Source organism: Thermobia domestica, chromosome 9 (assembly GCF_964235325.1).
Source record: "Thermobia domestica chromosome 9, izTheDome1.hap1.1, whole genome shotgun sequence".
NCBI classification, from domain to species: domain Eukaryota; kingdom Metazoa; phylum Arthropoda; class Insecta; order Zygentoma; family Lepismatidae; genus Thermobia; species Thermobia domestica.
Genome location: NC_137462.1, coordinates 272,478,702 through 272,498,512, shown reverse-complemented (window position 1 = coordinate 272,498,512; position 19,811 = coordinate 272,478,702). Strand labels below are relative to the sequence as shown.

The 19,811-nt window shown below is 32.1% G+C and overlaps 1 protein-coding gene across 2 annotated transcripts in view; it reads left to right on the top strand.

The window, feature by feature from the left end:
• Positions 1–19,455, top strand: part of LOC145660698 (limbic system-associated membrane protein-like) — a 1,132,467-nt gene extending 1,113,012 nt beyond the window's left edge. For both annotated transcript variants that reach the window (XM_081726051.1, XM_081726050.1), the window contains exons 10-12: positions 11,094–11,138; positions 14,818–14,944; positions 16,743–19,455. In XM_081726051.1, the coding sequence (XP_081582177.1) occupies positions 11,094–11,138; positions 14,818–14,936 (164 nt within the window). In that variant the 3' untranslated portion in view covers positions 14,937–14,944; positions 16,743–19,455. The remainder of the gene's footprint in view (positions 1–11,093; positions 11,139–14,817; positions 14,945–16,742) is intronic.
• Positions 19,456–19,811: the final 356 nt, after the last annotated feature.

The window sequence follows — 19,811 nt, the reverse complement described above, 5'->3', positions numbered from 1 at the left end:
TTGGGGAAGAAAAGAAGCGATCTGGGACGTATATGTTACGTACCTGCTGTGAGTGATTAAAATCCAGGAAATCCTAATTCAGGATGGCTGGTTTGAAAAAGTTTTTACACTTTTTCGACTGAGTGTCCCTTCTTGGATGGAATCCAGGACCGCTTTCTGTACTTTGTTCGTTGGTTTTGCACCGGAAACCAAACACGGGATTTCGTTCACTAAAGATACCCGCTTTATCCACTAGATCGGAGAGAAGAGCTAGAAGACGCTTTGATTTAAATATAACATGTGAAATGTTGTAAAGGCTTTCTTCTATTTCTTTATTCTACTTTAAACAGGATATCAATGTATTACATAAGCTCACTGCTGAAAAGGAACGCTTCAACAAACAGTAATGTGATCTTTACCGTGAAGCAGACCCGTAGCCAGCCCAAAACTGTAGGGGGGGCGGTAGAAGTTAGAGGGGATCCGTAACTAACCAGATTATAGTTTATCACCACATTGGAGTTCATTTGCAAGTCTACCTTGAAACTTTCAGCGGACCAGCAAAAATTTAGGGGCTAGTCCCCTAACCTCCCGTGGATGCGAGCCTGCCGTGAAGGGTATATGAAGATTTGTTTGTAGACAAGCAGACAACGAAATTGCGCTGGAGAAACAACGCAATAATTGGAACAACGCAACTATTTACCCAGGGACGTATGCAGGGGTGAGTCTTGGGGATCTTCCTCCCCAAAATTTCGACTTTTGTGTAAATTTAGCCTAATTTTAGAAATTTTAATGTATAATACTCTCCTATTGAGTTTGGACCCCCCGAAATAAATTCCTGTGTGCGCTACTGTATTTACGATAATAAAAAGATAACTGGCCTCAATGAACTATGCACATTATCGAAATGTATTCTTCTAATCTTTACATGTATCTGGAAGATTCTGAAAGAACATGAGACAGAAAAGGTTATTACAGAAGAAAAGATTGGGTTAGCAAAAGAGGAGAAAGTTGCTGGAAGACGAAAAAGAATGAAAGCGATTACAAAGGAAGATAAATGGGCAATAAAAGTGGCCCAATGATGGTTTTACACTAACAAACGCAAAAACTAGAAGAGATAGATCTTGTCCACTGAAATGATGCGATATTTCCTTTCAGCAAACATTTCTTCCATCCTTTAGAAAAGAGGGATCTAGCCTTCCCCTGGTTTTTCCATTCTTAAAATTTTCATTTTGTAATAATATATTATATAAGGGACAGAAATTGTGGAATAGAAAATATCCTTTGGGTGGGGCAGATTCAATCGACCTAAAAGAACAAGAACATATAAATTTTCTTACTCTTTTATTGATATTGTGAGGTAAACATTGTTTGGTTTGCAACTTCTTTGTAGCTGGTAACCCTCTTCTGTAAACCTCATGACCCTTATTTTTAACCCAGTAACATACACACACCCTTTTTGGGTCATACGATTGTAAACTCATTGTGTGGTGTCTCTTCCTAACCAAGTGTTGTTCTAATGTCTGTTCGAAGGAAACATAATACCTCCTGTAGAATTTTCATGAGAAATGATGTACACTCATGTCCAAAATGATTGTCGCATATCTATAACTGTCTTCTTGTAAGAATATAATTTGATAATGATTTTGCAGGGTACTTTTAATACTGATACTATGTGTATAATCAGGAAATGAATATTTGTGGTAAATTTCACAGGAAAACAATTATAAATGCAAAAATTAGAATGAGTAAAACAAAATGTTGCTAAATGAATAAGAAAGTTTTATTTTTGTTTTATTGTTCTTATTTACTGCACTTTTGACATGAAATTTGCCGCATACATGTGTTTGCTAATTATACATGTACTAACATTATAAGAAATACCGGGCGAGTTCGTTATCAAATTATATTCCTAGAAAAACATATTTATAGACATACGTCAATAATTTTGGACATGAGTGTACATAGGATAAGTGGGGTAAGTGAATAGGGTAAGTGGAACAAATTTTCTTCCTAATTCCAAAATAAGGGGAGGTTACTGCAGGATGAGAATATATATTTGCTGTTTTCTCAAAAAAAAAAATCGAATGATTTTATTAATATTTCACAAAAGTATGTTTAATTAACAATTCTGGGGAGCACGGTGGCTAAGTGATAGGAATAGGGTGATAGACTCCACCTCTGTTGTGTGGAGACCCTGGTTCGACCCCCGACCAAGAAAGTTTGTGAGGGGCAATATCATATCCGTGGGATTTCTCCAGGTACTCCCGTTTCCTCCCACAGTGTCATTCCACCAATTTTTCTATCATATTTTATTGCTTCAATCAGCGTCTGCGTTAGCATAAAGAGCATAATCGTGGAACATTAAACTGAATGATTTCATTTTGTTTTTCAATTAACAATTGTGTATTATAGTATGTCACATGTCAAAAAAATATTCAGAAATGATGGTTTACTCTTGGAAGTAATTTCTTTGGTACGATTCTTTTCTTTTTTTTAAAAAAAAAATGATTCAGGTGGCTTTTTATTTTCATACTTCATAAATAAGTGCCTCATTACAACCTACAATCTGATGTGCGTTATTTCTCATGAAAATTCCACAGAAGCTATTGTGTTTTCTTCCGCCAATATTTTTTGAAAACACCTATTAAGAGTTCTTTTGTTCTATCATATTGCATTAAACAATGTTTCTGTAATATTTGCACCATAACGTGATTTAATTTTAGAAAGAACTGGGAATGAGAAAATTCAGTTCGGTAAACCTTGCATTTTATTTTTTATTTAATTGTATTTTAGGGGCAAAATACAAAGAAAAATGTCTACCGAACTAAACTTTCGCCCTCTCGGCTTTCCTCATAAAATATTAAATCATGTTATTCTGCAAATATGAGTTGAGCTGATTTGGAGTTTAACGTCCCTTTCAGCAGCGAGGCTATATGAGACGTGGATCTACTGATCAACATGGAATACGAACCACACGAGCTCCGTTGGAAATCGAACCCGGGTCTCCCACACAAAAAGTCGCGTACGGTAACCGCTTAGCCATGAAATCCTGCAATTACTTCAATGCATTTTAAAAGGTAAAATTCAAAAATAAATCTATATTATAAAATTTAAAGTGACTATGAATAAAATAAAATAAATAAAATAAAATAAAGAAAATACGCATCGATGGTTTTGAAGAAAATTGCACATTTACATGCAGACAGTAACTACAATCTGTGAAACTTTCAAAATTTTTCGACCACCCGCACCAAAATTTAAAAATATTCCATTTTAAGCATGTATGATACGATAATTCGGTAAGGGGAGGGGAGGGGGTAGGGTGTCAAAAAATGTTTTGAGGTAGTTTTAGGTCAAGGGTCAATAGCGACCAAAATTGGATCAAGGACCGATTTCTCTATCTTACTAAGAGAGACCCTTTCACAAAAATCTTACGTGTACAATTTGCTTTTCGTACGTTTGCTGCACATATGAGTGGCCCCAAATAGATGTTTGCGTTCATGAAACGTGATTATCAGAAATTCTCAATTTGTTTTATTGTTATCATGAAAATAACTTATTTTTCCAGTTTGAAAAGTGTCAAAAAATTATGTGTTCATCTTGATTTACCTGAAGCTGTTCTGTTTCTTCTTCTTCTTCCGTTTCTCGACCTTCTGCGGTCTTCTCTTTTAAGCTTTTATAAGGATCATTACTAGTTCACTCTAAATGTTAATGGAAACGCCTTTTTTTGTTATAACTTTTAACCCCTTTTCCCCCGTCTCTTTATTCTTGTTAGAGATGACAAGAAAAGATTCCTTGTCTTTTCATAGATGGTGAAAGACAAGAAAAGAAGAAGAGCAAGAATGAAAGTGAGAGAAAAAGTCTAATGAAGAAACCACCCCACTTATAAAAGTTCTTTCTTATTTGACAAGATCTCTTTTTTTTTTAAAAAAAATCATTTTCTTGCCTTCAAGAGGTTTTTCAGCTTTTCTCAGAACTTACTTTTTCGTACACCTTAAAGAAATAAAAACTCAATTACACTTGCTTGAAGCCATGAAAACATTCTCTTCAAAATCTTACATCATCGTATTTTTGCAAAAAACCACACTAGAGTGCCCTACTCTCTGCTATCCATTTACCTTTTTTTTTTTTAATCGATGGTGTTTCTGCTTTTTGGGAAGTTTAGAGAACCCTTTTTACTTGTCATTAAGAGGAACACAATCTCTCCTTTCCTCTTTGTGTTTTACTCGCTTTTATGTGTTTTTTTTTCTTAATTTTTCTTTTCACTTTTCTTCTCGGAGAGTTCAAACGAAAATCTGTCCCAACACCACCTTCCTTTGCCAATCGCATAATTTGCAGAAATACAGAGCACAAAGTATAAAGCAAGTGGCATTCTTTTTTTCGTTCGTTCTTACTTCTCTCTTGTATATGTTTAAATGGATGTTAAGTTGTTCTTAGTTTGACTTACCCATTATGGGTTCTTTCACAAATTTTGCCACTTTTTTTCGATCTTACAACAGTACCTTGGTGTCTTCTTTCCAGGCTGTATGACATAAAGGAAGAGAAAATATATTAATTGACAAACTCTATAAGAGAAGTTTGTCTTCGGACGTAATGGACGCTGTAACAGCAAAGTTTTGCATAGTAAATATAGAATTTGTTACAACAAGACGAAACGAGACGACTAAGACAGCTCAGAAACACTCAGAAATATCAAACATTATCTCACTTACTTCAAATTTAACTCATGAATCGTACTTGTACTCAGGGATGGTCCTAGGAAACTTACTGCCCCGTACAATGGTACAATTTGCTGCCCCTCTCCTCCAGAAAGAACAAATCTTAAAATCCACGATTTTAAGTAGGATACCCATTCATGAACAACGAAGAGGAGAGAAAGTGCACTTGCACTTAGAAAGGCCTGAACACTACAAATACAAATAGGTTGTGTCTGTTTTTTTCTGTAACTAATAATCTGTTATGCTAGGGATAAATAAAGCAAACACACCTGCAGAGGAAAGATGGTATTCTTTTTTATAGAATTCAATATCAAGCTTCAATCCCAATATACGAGTTTGCAATTCCAGTGCAACTAGCTCTTTTATCTTTATTGCTTGATTTTCCTTATCTGTTAAAAATATTTTTTAAGAAAAACTTGTTTCCACCTTCAATGATAAGGAACTTGTTTGTAACAAAGACAAGATTAGTTTTCATATCTAAACTGTGATATGAAGTGGTAGAGAGATCACCTTCGGTGCTTGGGGTCCCTGGTTCGATCCCAGCTCCCGCCGTGTGGACTTTGTGGTGGACAAACACTGTGCTCGTGGGTTTTCTCGGGATTCTCCCGTTTCCTCCCAGTTTCTTCATTCCACCATTTCATTCATTTCTCATAATCATTGTCTCCTTTAGCCTAACCGGCATAAGCGTGGGACGTAAAACAATGATTTTATTTTATTTTATTTTATTTTCAAATATGAATTCAGTGAGAATAAATATAGCTTATTTTAAATTCTGCACATCGTTTTGCGATTATGTTATGCTGAATGCATACCAATCAGGAGAAAAGTTTAACGTTTCTGCACTCCCAGCATGATCGTAATAGGTCACAAGAATAAATTAATATGACTACCAAGTCTAAATATAAAATGCAGATATATATAAAAATAATAAAAAAGATTTTCCGTGTTTTCCAAGACAAACAGTCATTTTAGCATGCGTTTTGTGTTCATAAGCATGAGACTGGCTTTCAGAACTAATTGAGATCAGATGTAGAGATATACAGGGTGTTACAAAAATATGGACCTGTGGTCGGAAGTGCGTAAATTCGTAGTTATAGGGTTCCGATATCGTGAAAAATGTACTTTAGAGATCCATAGTTCTACTACTATAGGACCGATCGTAGTCAGGTCAAGATATCACTGAGAAACTTGTATGTAAAATATCTAAATATTCATCTTTCAGAATCTCTGGTACTTGCACAATAATTTTTAGAGAGGCTGTTTGGGAATACTTGATCACTCTCCACCTACCTCTCTAAAAATGGGTGTGCAAGTACTGGAGCATTGTTAAGCATGGATATTTGGATAATTCGCATACCAGTTCCCCAGTGATGCCTTGACCCGACTACGATAGGTCCCATAGTAGTGGAGCTATCAACTTTTTAAACTTCACTTGTTTCACGTTTTGGGATCCTAACACTCCGAAACTATCTACTTTTGAGTACAGGTCCATATAAACTTTTTTCTCATTTTGATGTTAGGTATCTGTTCCCAAAAAATTGTAACACATTTTTGTAGCACTGTATATACATGATCGTGAGAAGAAAACTAGAGGTGAGAAAGACATTATATCCATTACAAAATAATCTATTTTGCTTAGATGCACAGCTGTTTTATGACATAAGAACTTTTGTTCAGGGTTGTACATGAAAAACAAATATAAACTTAAATTTAACTAAATGTATGTCCATCCTTGAAAAAAAAAGAGTCTATTAACTTTATTTTGGTAAATATTTTATTTTTGGAATCATTTTTCTTTGTGATAGTTGTGAAAAAGTTATTGAGTATTATACTAACTAAATTATGTGATTGATAATTTCCCAGTTATGACATGTAACTTACCTTAGTAAGTTAGATCTTGACAGTGACATGTCTGGTAAGGAATTAAGTTCCGTTTTAACGCCAACATGGGACAAACATTATTTTGGTTTTTACAACATTAAGTAGGCTTGCAAAAACAAGAATGGGAGCGGATTGGTTAAACTCTTTTTGGTCGATGAGCAATCGCGTTCTGTATTTATTACAGTATCTATATATTAAATTGATAGGTTTATATGTTTGTGGTCAAGAAAAGTTTATATGTTTGTTGTCAATTATTTTGAGAATGATATCTCGAAAATCACAAGCTCTAGAAAGATGCCATTTTCACTGATAGATTGCAAAATTTTGTGGAGATTATTCAGTTCTAATTGAATATTTGTTAAAAAATGCCATTTTTCTTTATTACATTTTCTAGTGGCACACTGGAAGTGTTGAAATTAGAAAAAAAATGACATCTTATCCTACGAGTTATACATTCCAACACAACATATTTGTACGCAGGGCTTGTGTATCTCTCAGGCGTATGGTTCATTGGCCAAATTATAATGAAAAATAAAGGATAACCATTTTTACAGTCTAAGATGAATCTTTATTGTTTGGAGTGTTTTGCCCAATGAACACCATATATCACTGCCATTATAGTTAATTGTGTATGTAATGTATTTGTTTATTACATACTGCATGCAAGAAGAAACAAAACACAGATCATATATGAATTAGAAGCTGCAACCGGAAGTAGGCTCAATCTTGCAAACGGTGCGAGATTTTGAAAAAAAAAATCTTCCCTTTATGGCACCCCTTACCGACTTTTATCAAGGCGTCTTTCACTTGTGTCTCTAAAGAAACATGGACAGATGTTGTGAGGAATGACTAGGAGATTCATGATCATATGTGAATGATGAGCTGTGTAGAGAGCGCAGATTCAGCTAGTAAATCTGTAAAATTACTAATCCTATAAAATACCAATAATACTTACGCGATATCTTCATCAACGTTACCGGTTTAAAAAAAACTTTAATATCCTCGGTATATACTTTGTACACGTTTAAAGAAACAAGGATAGCTTAAGTAGAAATTTATTATCTTTTCGAAAGGAAAATGTAGAAAATTATTTTCCTTTTATTTCACGATTCTTTTGAATTTTGTCCCAGTTTCACTCAATCGTCTCTCTCTCTGCATAGATAGATGAAATACTCTTGAATAGTGTCACGTGGAAAACGTTCTTTTAAAAATCATTTCAGCCTTTAGAAACAATAATTTATAACAAGAGTTAAATTCAGACAATTCGTTCGTATCGGCTTTTGATTAACGATTCTTTTTATTAAAAAGTGTATGAAGTACATTTATTCTTTGTCTCTCTGATAACGTAGTAGTATTTGACGACAGAAGTGAACGTGGAGAACTGTAAAATGTGATGTATTAGCGATATTATAAGCGAAATAGGTATGTTTTGAAGAGGCTTAATATTAAAAATATCGTCACCTAGAAAGCTCCTGGTCGCTCAATACGAATTACTTTAATCATGAAAAGTTGTGCAAGTATCGACATGATCGTGAACTAATACGCTACCTTCCATTTGGAAAACAGTCTTTTTATATGTCTGACGCAATTAAGAGCAGTTTTATCTGATTTAGAAGTTATCTCTAGAGCAGTGGTTCTCAATCTAATTCCTATCACGATCCCCCATTTTATCACATTCTCTTACCAGCGACCATCTTATAATTTCTTATTTGCAATAAGCTTGTGTGGGATTTTTAATATACCAATTGCGAAAATCTCACGTTATCCATCTATTTCTATAATAGTAGAAGTCATTTCTTGTATATAGTGGATACAGTAACAGTAATATATTCCCTACGATGAATGTACTGGCTCAAAATGGATATTCAACCCCTTCATTGAAGAGGTCATCGAAGTAGCTGATCTAAGCCCACAACTTTTTTACCAACTAATAGAATTATTGTGCGACAAGTAAGTCCTGAATAATTGACATATATCAGATGTAAAACATTGTTGTCAGGTCATTTTGAAACTATATCATTCTTATTAGAAAATCCTTTTCAATTCCATTACGAGTGCTCCCTAGTAGCTGAATGACTAACATTACCATGAATATGAGTGATACCGGGTTCTGCTACATACATATTTGATCTCATGATACATACTTACCATTTCATATCTTTGGTGCAGAAAATATGAACGTTACACTACATTCTTTTTTGCTGGTGATCTAAAAACCATTCCTATGTCATATGTTATTTGTTTTCTATATTAAAATAAATTCATGAATATAATATATTCGAAAGCATATTCATTACCAAGTGGCCATGAAATAATATTATTATTCTCAATCCATCCTATCTTAATAAACAAACCTTATAAGCATTTCGCAAGTTTTTAGGTTTCCAATATTCTACCAATATTCTTTCTTAGAATTACTTCTAATAATTATTTCGTAATTTCTTTTTTATGTACAGAAAACTTAATATTTATGTATATAAATTGCTAATACTTTAGCAAAAAAAATCATTTGCTTGCTAAAATCGCTTAAAATGCAACAATTTGCAAACATAACATAGACATAAAATTTTTTTGACATAATATTACATTATTAGAGTCGACTAACAAGAAAAAAAAAATATTTTGGTATACTCTTAGAGCATTTAGATGTATGTAAAAGATATGTAATATTTATAAATTGCATGTAAAACAATATTAATGAAACTTTTTTCAAGGATGGACAGACAATTGCAGAAAGTATGCAGTAATTGATGTGCTTATTTTCATCACGATATGTCATATAGAATAACCTGTACAATTCCTTGCATTGCATGCTGTAATTTAGAGATAAGATGCTGAAACTACTGTTGCGTAATTTCACCTTTTAGCTCCATTTCGTTTAGTATTATAGTGAACAAACTTGAAAAGATCGAAAATTATCGAAAGGTTAAATACAGTAGGAGAACAAAAGAATTATAAACTGTTGTTACTTTTAATCCAATTTTACTGTTTTAATCCAATTTCACTAAGACACTTCGATAGACACATAATAGTTTCCTAACATATTTTAACGTAATTAAGAAACATAAATTTTTTCAAACTTTTAAGAAATACCATCTTAAACTGCAGGTAAGAGAACTTCGCAATAGACCGATACAAAGTTTTGATACTGATTTCTCAGATTATACCTCTTTCAAGATTAAGATTAATATAAAATCTTAAACCTATTTTACAAAGCCATTGTGTAAATTCGAAAGGAAAATATGATTTCTAAGACAATGAAAATTTGTAGGAAAGACCATCACGGTTTGAATAACAAATATAGGCACGATGCACTTCATGGGAATTTCATTGACTAATCCAAAACTAGCCGTCCAAGATGTTGATTGACGGTAGCTAACAAAGATTCATACTGGCAATATAAATTTTCTTTAACAAACCAAATAATCAGACAGAATAGAACTCTTTTAAAATTATATATAGATATAGATGGATAGATAGAAAGAGAGACAGAAAGATAGGAAAAGGAATTTAAATCAATCCTTTATATTAAGAAACGAAGTCATTAAGAAACGAAAAAATATTTTATTGTTGCTGCAAACACATTCTTTTCGCGAGTACTGTATAATAAGTGTGACCTGCAATGAGTCTGGAATCGTAAGTGTGAACTGCGGTACCTTATATATATATATATATATATATATATATATATATATATATATATATATATATATATATATATATATATCTTTGTTAGTTACTTATACACTGAACATTTTAACTTGTGAAAAACTTACTTATTTTATCTAATACTTTTAAAAACATGTATTTGCTTGTATGAATAAATGTAGGATATCGGAAAATAATGATAATAATGATATAGGATATAGGAGTCCTCACAAAATGATTGTTGAGAATCTAAAGATGAACAATTGAACTTAAAGCAAAGATGCTTAAAAGAAGATTTATCGAGAAAAGGCTTGTTTCAGAGATACCCAACTGTAATAGGTAAGGTCATGTAACAAATTATAATAGAAAAGCTACATGTATCCAGTCCGAAATACAATCTTGGAAAGCGTAACAAAACTCGTAATATGGATTACTTAACGTAAATAAAAAATCTAGATAATTAAACAGAGTTTTAATGTTTTTTCCGCTAGTTCAGAATACACCTACCTAGATCATTATTAGAAATTTAAGCATTGCATTTCTAATCACAGTTTGATGTAATTTGTTGGGTTTACCTTCCCTACTGTTGTAGTTTTACAAACACTGTGTACTTGTAATTGTTACCATATGGTTTTCCCTGTCATCGTATTTGAAAGGAGTCTTTTCTCGATCAACGTATTAATTTTAACATTTACTGTTGCATTTTGGCCATTATTCTATTTATAAATGTTCTGTATAAGTACAAAATAGAAATATGTTTTAATATGGAGCTAAAAGGTCCCACGACTGATGCTTGTTCTTATCTGTATATTTGTTTAGCTATTTGTCAATTAGTTTCTTTACTGATAAAATCTGTTCTCCCACCAGATTACTACCCATATGAGCCCTCCCCAGCACCTGCTGTTTTTACAGGTCAGTTTTTAATACTTTTGATTTCTCCTTAACGCTTTCTTCATATTTGTTGTAACGTTTCGATACAAAATTTACTTCTTTAGTTGTTCTCACAAAAGATTTTGTACTCTTTTTAACTTTTCTATCACGCTAACTGATTACTTACCTTTTGCTTACTTAGGTACCATTTTATGTTTGGTTTGCTTTGGTGTTGTAATGTTTGATTTAAATCAGTATTTAAGGCACTGATATGTCAAACAGAATTTCAATACATATAATACTATTGCATACTTATGCAAGAGGTTTTATGACTAAGTAACATTCAAATATTTTCCATGCATGTTACACTACATCATAAGCTTTAATACCCTATAATAGTTACCTAACATTTTTGTAAATAACTGTTATATTTTTGTACTTAATTTGTTTGTGTGTATTTCTAGATATGGTTATCTTGAAAGATAAGTATAGAATTAGAATCATTTATAAGAAAATCTTCACTAAAATCTAGATTTTATTTCAGAAAGAACTGTTTCATGAGAGTTAGTCATGCAAAAATGTGTTTTTGTATCTTGTAAAGTGGAAGTTTTTAGAATGAAATTAATATTTTTGAATGATGTCTACTCAAACCTTGGATCACTAACATTTTTCTTAAGAAAAAAAAGATAGTTACATTTGAAAGACAGAAGAGCATAATCACATAACTTATTTTCATATCTTAATTAACAAGAAACAAAATATGTTACCAATGGGTTGAATACGTGATGTATAACAGAAAGCCTAGACATCAAGTTATTTAAGAAATTTCTAATAGGAAAGAGAGAGAGAGAGAGAGAGAGAGAGAGAAAGTATTGTGTAATTATGTAACATTAACATAAAATAGTTATATTATTCTTTAAGATACATATGAACAGTTCACAACAAAAACATATTAATCGATTACTATAATCTAAGATTATTATTTTGTACCTCTGATGGTTCATGTTTTAGTTTTCAGTACTTTAGGATAATTTAATTTAATAATTTATCTTTAGGATCTATTCATTAGTAAAATCGATTATGAAACCAGTCTGAACTTTTATACTGCAGTAATTACGATTCTTAGAAACATTAGGTCAATTAATGGAAACCTAGTTCTCAATCAACTTTAATCATGTGTAACAGAACTATTGCAGACGATTCAAACGAACATAGTCCATTATAGTTGTAATTAAGAATATGAGTAGTTTCTAAAAGAAAATATTATAGACCTTTTTCTTAAAAAGATGCAAAAATTGTCCTATAATTTTTGTATACATTTTCAAAGGAATGTTTACTGTAATATACAGTACATATCGAGAGATATCCTCTTTCAAATTAAGATACTACTATTGAATATATTTCTGGAGAAAGGAAGGAAGTATGTCCGAAATATAATTCGCATTCATGAAATATTTAAGATTAGACTGAGACTAAGACAAAGACAAGAAGTATTAGATTTACGTGTAGCTATAAAACCATATCATCAACACAGAAAATATTCTTCAATTTCTACAACTTGATCTCTTAGTGGCTCGACAATTTCCTTCATAACTCTTCGTAACTAAAAAGAGACCTTTACGTACGTTATTCATTATAAACCTAATGGATTAGAATATTTCACACATTACAGTGCTTTTCAAATGACAAGTTACATGACCTTGAGTGGGCTTTATGCTTTTTCCAATCGCAGTTGCTCAGAGTTGTCGATAGTATGTACTGACTTTTCACATTACTGCAATTGTTAAAACCTGACACGCTACCTAGAAATATGATATTACTATGTTAATTGCTCTCTTTAGCAAGTGAAAACATAAATTATAAACGCATAATACCAACCACATATTTCTATGTCAACTAATTGTCATAATACTGACCTTTAAGAGGCCCCATCACGGCGAAATTAAAATACCTCTAATTTTACAGTAAATATGTTATATCTTCAAATAGATAATCGAAAAATGGAACAAAGGCTCGCTATACAGTATTGTTTTACATGAGATATCGTTTTCGCGACTCACTTATCTGCTTCCGATTTCGAGCCATTTAGAAAATCGGCATTTATTTTCGCGTTTATAAATTCCTGGAAACGAAAAACTACTAGGTGACTTATGATAACTGTACCTCATGCAAAATAATATTGTCTAGTGCGCTCTTGTTCCACATTTCAATTATCTTTTATCTATTTGAATATATCACATAATTAACGTAAAATTAGTATTTTAATTTCGCACTGATTAGGCCTCTTAAATATTTCCATATAAAACAATTATAAACATCTTTAAAATAAGCTGTCTCGCGAGTAATTTCAAATACATTTGGGTTCAATCTCTTGTTCATTTTTTAATTTTTATAGGAAACTGAATCCGTCTATTATCTTACGATATTGAACAACACAACTTAGTAACTGTACTTTTGTTCTTTTTGGTGCTAGATGGATATGATACTACTTTTTTTTTTACGAACTTTTTAATAAGTATAATACAAATAGCTCAGAGGAAGGAAGTAACAACATCATACAATATTTAAAGCATTTTTTTATAACAAACAGTACTTTATCCGGAGTAATCAATTTCATTTTTAAAGTTTTGTGTTCACATTTGAGTATTTTGTCATACATTTCTCCTTCACCTTTCCCATCTACTCAACATATGAACTACAAATCGTTGAAGAAACGTGTCGGCATCCAACTGATACAATAGATTATCACATTTTAAACAGACTCGACTGTTTCAAGACACTAGAAATTAAGGAGAGCTGATATAATCGGGCTGGGACATTACCTCTTACTTTTACTCCTTCTCGAATTCTTTGTTAGTGAATAAAGTTGGCATTCTGTTTTCGTGAACTATAGAATATGTGTTTAAAAATCACCATCAGAGGCTTCAGAATTTATTTCATTTTTGTTTTGCATCTATGCTAAAGCAAGGAAGTCCTTAGAGAGGGAAATCTCTCTATAACAAGGAGAAGTTAACCTCTTAACAGGAACACTGTGAATGATCCTTTGCATAGCATGTAAAAAAAAACTTACAAGAGAAAGATTTCAAGATATAGTGAATAACAAATTTTGGAACATGGTATAATTGATTTAAAACTTTTAGCCAGACAAAATATACCGCCAAAATACAAAAACTAGACAATAGTCATAACAGGATGAAACAGACAACAGTCTATTTTTTAGCAATTCTAGTGGCATAAATTAAAATATATTTAATTTAGTTGATATTTATATGTCCAGCATGCACAGTGAAATTTGGAATTTAATTTTTGATATTATGAATAATGTTGTCAGTTCATTTTAGTAACGGTAGACAGAGAAAAAGCAAGAAAGAAAAGAAAAGTCCTTCAATCCGGCAACACTATGATAGATATCGCCTACCAATGACTGCTGAACATGTAGCTTCTCATCTGAAAAGTACTATGGTTACATTAGCTCCATTAGTATTAAATCCAATATATTCATGCAGAAAAGTTACTGCACTTGACCAATTACAATATTTTGTGTGTTTTCCATGTTATTACATAGATTTAAATAAATTATAGAGCGTGGTAAGTAGATAACTTATCTAGATATACTTTAGTATATAATTTTATGCACAATAAGTATAATTTTATATAATTTATATTTGATACTGCTACTAAAATACTTTTGATACTAAAAATCTATTTCTACTGATTTTAGGAGAAGTAATGGAAATGGGAGTAAGACAAAAGAGTTCAGCTACTCGATCTGACGCCATTTTTCCTCTTTTGTCGATCAGCATCGTAGTAGGAGCCAACGCTCTCTTCATTATATCATAGAAACAAATGTACGTACATTTTCAAATCACTAACTTATTGAGATATCAAATTAAACTTTTAGAAAGTATTAGATGTTTTAAGTTTACTAGTAGATAAATATCACAATACATATATAATAAGAAAAAAGTTCTTACAATTATGAGTAATTTTAGAATGTCCAAGTAAGGAGTGCACGAGTGTGTCGACTTTTCGAACACAATCTTCACAATATTTCAATCACATCCTTAGCCGGATTCCAAGGTTGGAAAAATATATTTCATAGAAGTTTATTCTTATAATATACTTTTGAAGAATACAGTTCTATGTAATGTAGTTTCTTATGGGAAATATAGTAGAGTCTCGAAAACTCGGTCTAATGGGGATCTAATGGTGGTCGAGTTTGTAAAAATGCCGAGTTATCGGAAATGGGGTTAAAAAAGAATAAGTACGAGTGTTACCTGAGAAAATACAGTTCTGTACTTGTATGTATTGCTTGCTTCAGAATACAACAGAGAATAAAATAAACCGTCCAAATGTCCTTAAGAAATCGACCAACCGTGGCAAATGTTACAGATAGACTGAACGGCTGAGAGCACACCGGGGCCAGACACGTGCTGGAGGAATGGGAGAGTGACTCGAGAAAATGGAATGCGGGAAAAGGAGATACACGCAAGCGGGCAATGACCTTGAACGGGGTCTGCGCGCATGGATTTTTCGCCTTGCCAAGGTGTACTCGAGCTATCCGGATTGTCGGGTTGTGTAGTGCAGAGTTTCATGAACTCTACTGTACTTCGTGTATTGCTAGTTTTGTAACTTATCATGTTATCAGAATAATTAATATATTCTTGAAGTAGCGTTGACTTGGAGTTAATATGGCTCGTACGATTAAATTTCATTGCAATTTCAATAATGGTCCTATTTTCCTAATTTTCCAATGCTAATATTAACATAACACATTACTAAATGCGCTGATTAGTATTGCATTGCATTGCAGTTAAAGGAATGTTACGAGGGTCAGTCAAAAACTTAGTTGCACTGCTTCAGAAAATAAAACAGGATAAAAAAATTTACAATAACTTTATTTGTATCGTAAAGTTCCGTTCACAATCTCCTTTCAACGTAATTACTTTCGTCATTTAAGCATTTGTCGAGGCGTGGTACAAGTTTTTCTATGTCTTCTGCAAATAAATCCTGTCCAATGCTCGATAACCATTCTTGGGCTGCAGCTTTCACCTCCTCATCCGAGTGGTATCGTCGCTTTGAAAGCTCGTCCTTCATAGGACCACACAAATGGAAGTTACACGGAAAAATGCATTCATTCACGCGAGCAGCGATTTCCGAATTTGTCGCAGTTGATGGTCTTCTCTCGCGCTCAGCATCGTTAATATCTGTATGTCCGATCTCAAACATGTTGCAATACTTCGCGATAGCATGTCGTGACATTGCATTTTCACCATACACTTCATGCAACTGCCGATAAATTACAGCGCAGTTATTACACCTTTTCGCCCACAAGAAACTAATCGCTTCACGCATTTCCAATTTGGACGCCACTTGCAGCTGTCGAGACATGTTTACGACTTCTTTATCAGAACACCTCTAGTTGCCTCGTAAAAGTCGCTACGTTACGGTAGAGCTATATTCTGCAGTGTTGCCACACAGTTTCATCAAAATAGTCTTTGACCGAAAATATTTACGAAGGAGTCCAACTAACTTTCTGACTGACCCACGTATTTACATAAATTACATAATCTATGTATAAGTCACGTAATCTATTTCTGATAACTTGAAGGAATGAAAATAACGTTCTTTCCTCTTTCTTTGCAGGAACTGATGGCATATACCAAAGTGTAAGAGTGCGAGAAGCATGAGAAAATGAGATACCGAAACTGAAACAAGTCTAAAATGAACATATGGTGAACAATTCAAACAAGATGGAATAGAAATATTTTGTTATTCGAGCAACAATATAGTCATTGAAAACAACAATTTGTTGCATTCGTATTTACCATTTTTAAACCACTGGACCTGCTTCTTTGCTCTCGTGGTGTTTTTCTTGACAATCTGCGTGATATGATGATGATGATGATAATTAGGCATAAATTCATTTTTAACTTTCAGCAATGAAATGCGAATAAAAAAAGAGTGCATTATGTGTATAAAGAAGTTTATGATACTGAGAAAGAAATTGCAATTTGTAATGAATATATATATGCACATCTGTGTATTTTTTTAAATGTGCGTGTGAGAGCATATGTTTGAAATAACGAGTGAGTGTGTGTGTGATAGAGAGGGTGAGAGAGAGAGCTACTGTTCGTGCATTTTATATGTGTCTTCTAAGTGCATATACATACTGGAAAATAATATAGAAAAAGAACGTGAAGTGCTTGAAAGCTAAAAGAAAATTTTGTCGTTTAACAGAATTTTGAGGAAGACGTGAACATACTTCCTATATATATTTCATAAATGAAGAAACTGCCATCTTATGTGAAGTGGCAACTATATAACTAGTGTACCTTCATGTATTTTTCAAATGAACCGTTTAGATTGGCAGAAAATAAAGAAAAAAATAATGCTGAATGTGTGTGTTTTTGTGTGGTATGTGTGATGTGTATAAATTTTTATTTTTCTCCTTTTGAACTGGAAAGAGGAGAGAAATACACAATGATCCATGTGAACTAGAAGAAGATTGCTTTCAAAGTGTCAGGAAACCAATTCTATGGGGCCAAAACTCGTTTAAAGGTAGATTTCATGTGGTAAACTTTGAAAGTTCTTGAATGGTTACTTTTTGCTTTGATCTGAATTCCCATTTGCTTTACCATTTGGATAAAAGTGACAATTGAAGATTATGGAGTGCACTCCAGAAACCAGAAACCAAATTCATATATTTATACCTAAACACCCGTTCAAAAAAGGCACGAACATTTTAGTCCTATTTTCTCAAATTGCTCGTGTGTGAAATCCAGTGACCACCAGCGTGAAGAAAGAATCAGTGAAATAGGGTTGGTATCGTGTTCACTCCTGTTATACCTAACATGAAGATGCTTACACATAGAACATTCATGTTAATGAAAAATCACGAAAGAAAGTGTTTTTGTAAAACTTTCAATACCTAGGTTGTGTACATTGTGTGTATAAAAAGGATTCTCAATTAATTACTGAATTGAATGGGGAAAATGCGTTTTGAAAGAATGATAATGTATCTAAAAGAAAATGATCTTGTCAATATGCCAATTATATTTTTTCTCTATAACTTTACAATGAAGCATGTTCTCTTCTACAGAAGGCGAGAGAAAAAAACTTAAATAAAACTACGGTAGTCTAGTTCTCCAGAGCTTTTTTTCAGTGCAAGGATAACTTATTATGATATAACACTTGTACTAGATATAAAACATACGATCTGTTTCATGGTGAAATAGTAATTTCATAATGTTCTCAACATTATTAAAACTTATTAATTTTTTTGTAAAGAAACAGTATGTAAAATAAAAGAGCTCTGCAGAATTAGAGTTTTTACATTCAAATAATAATTAGTTAATCAAAATTCTTACCGGTAAAAACCAGTTTTAAAAGCATGCTAGTTAAGCTTTTCACACGTAATATTTTATAATCTAACTAACACGTGTTTTTGCAGCTGCATTTTTACGTGAGTGATAAAATCCATCCAAGATCTCCATATTCCGATAATTCCATATTATGATATGTAGTACTATTGTCTACAAAGTATTACTTAAAAAAAATGTATAATTTTCATTAAGACTGCGTAAAATTTACTTACTTATCTTCAGAAAAAGTATAAAGTAAAAAAAATATTTTTATTTATTTACTTTGTAAGAAATTAGCTAATTAAACGCAGTAAAAATATAATGTATAATAATGAAAAAAGACAAAATGGAGGATATAATTCTCTACTTGTCAAAAAGTAACAACAATAAACAATAATTGATAATTACTGATGTGATAAATGAAAAAGATGACAAGGCATGTGACATATTTTTTTTTCTAAAATAGCGACGTGTGTAGATTTCCCATGTATATAGGTACAATTTATGCGCAATAACAAAATGAAAACTTGCATTAAATGTTCATTATGTCACTTTTACTTCGGAACATTGAGTACATTTTTTTGAAAAAAAAATAGTTTAATACTTGTACAATTGAAAACAATGTTCCAAATGTACGGAGATTTACCGTAAACATAATAGAAAATGTTTGCAAACTCAGAGTACTATTTTCATTCAAAAATTTGTTTTGTAACATATTAATACAATTGTATTACATAATATTCTAACTATATATAATATATATATATACATACATACATGCTATAAAGAAAGCAACCGATCTTTGGAATATTGTGTATCTTGTAATTTCCATATGCTCCTTTTCAATGTGTATTATTTAAAGCGGTAAGTCTGATGTTGAGTAAGAGAAGGCTCGTTTAATTACTATTATTATAATTATTAATGTTATTTTGGGGAATGATGATTACAAGGAAGAGCACAGATAGAGAGCGTGAAATATATTATGCTAACTTTTTTTTTAAAAAAAGTCATCAAGTTTGTAATAACGAAATGATGCACGTATACTATGAATTAATACTATTTTAAAAGCTTTACATTTTCTGCTTTTTGTTTCATATATAACATCAAATTTTCATCTGTACAGGCCTAAAGTATAACCATATAATTATTGAAATATTCAAGCAAACGTACCATGTTGAGAAACAACCACTAACCGCTGGTTTCGCTAATATTCGTTAAATATGCCTAATAATTGTTTAGGTAAACAATTAATTAAAATTTTTTAGAGACTTCTTATGGGAAATAAGTTAATCTATATTGTTTAATGCTAAGAAACGTTTATTTGTGAGTCATTTCTCGTAAGAGATGTTAA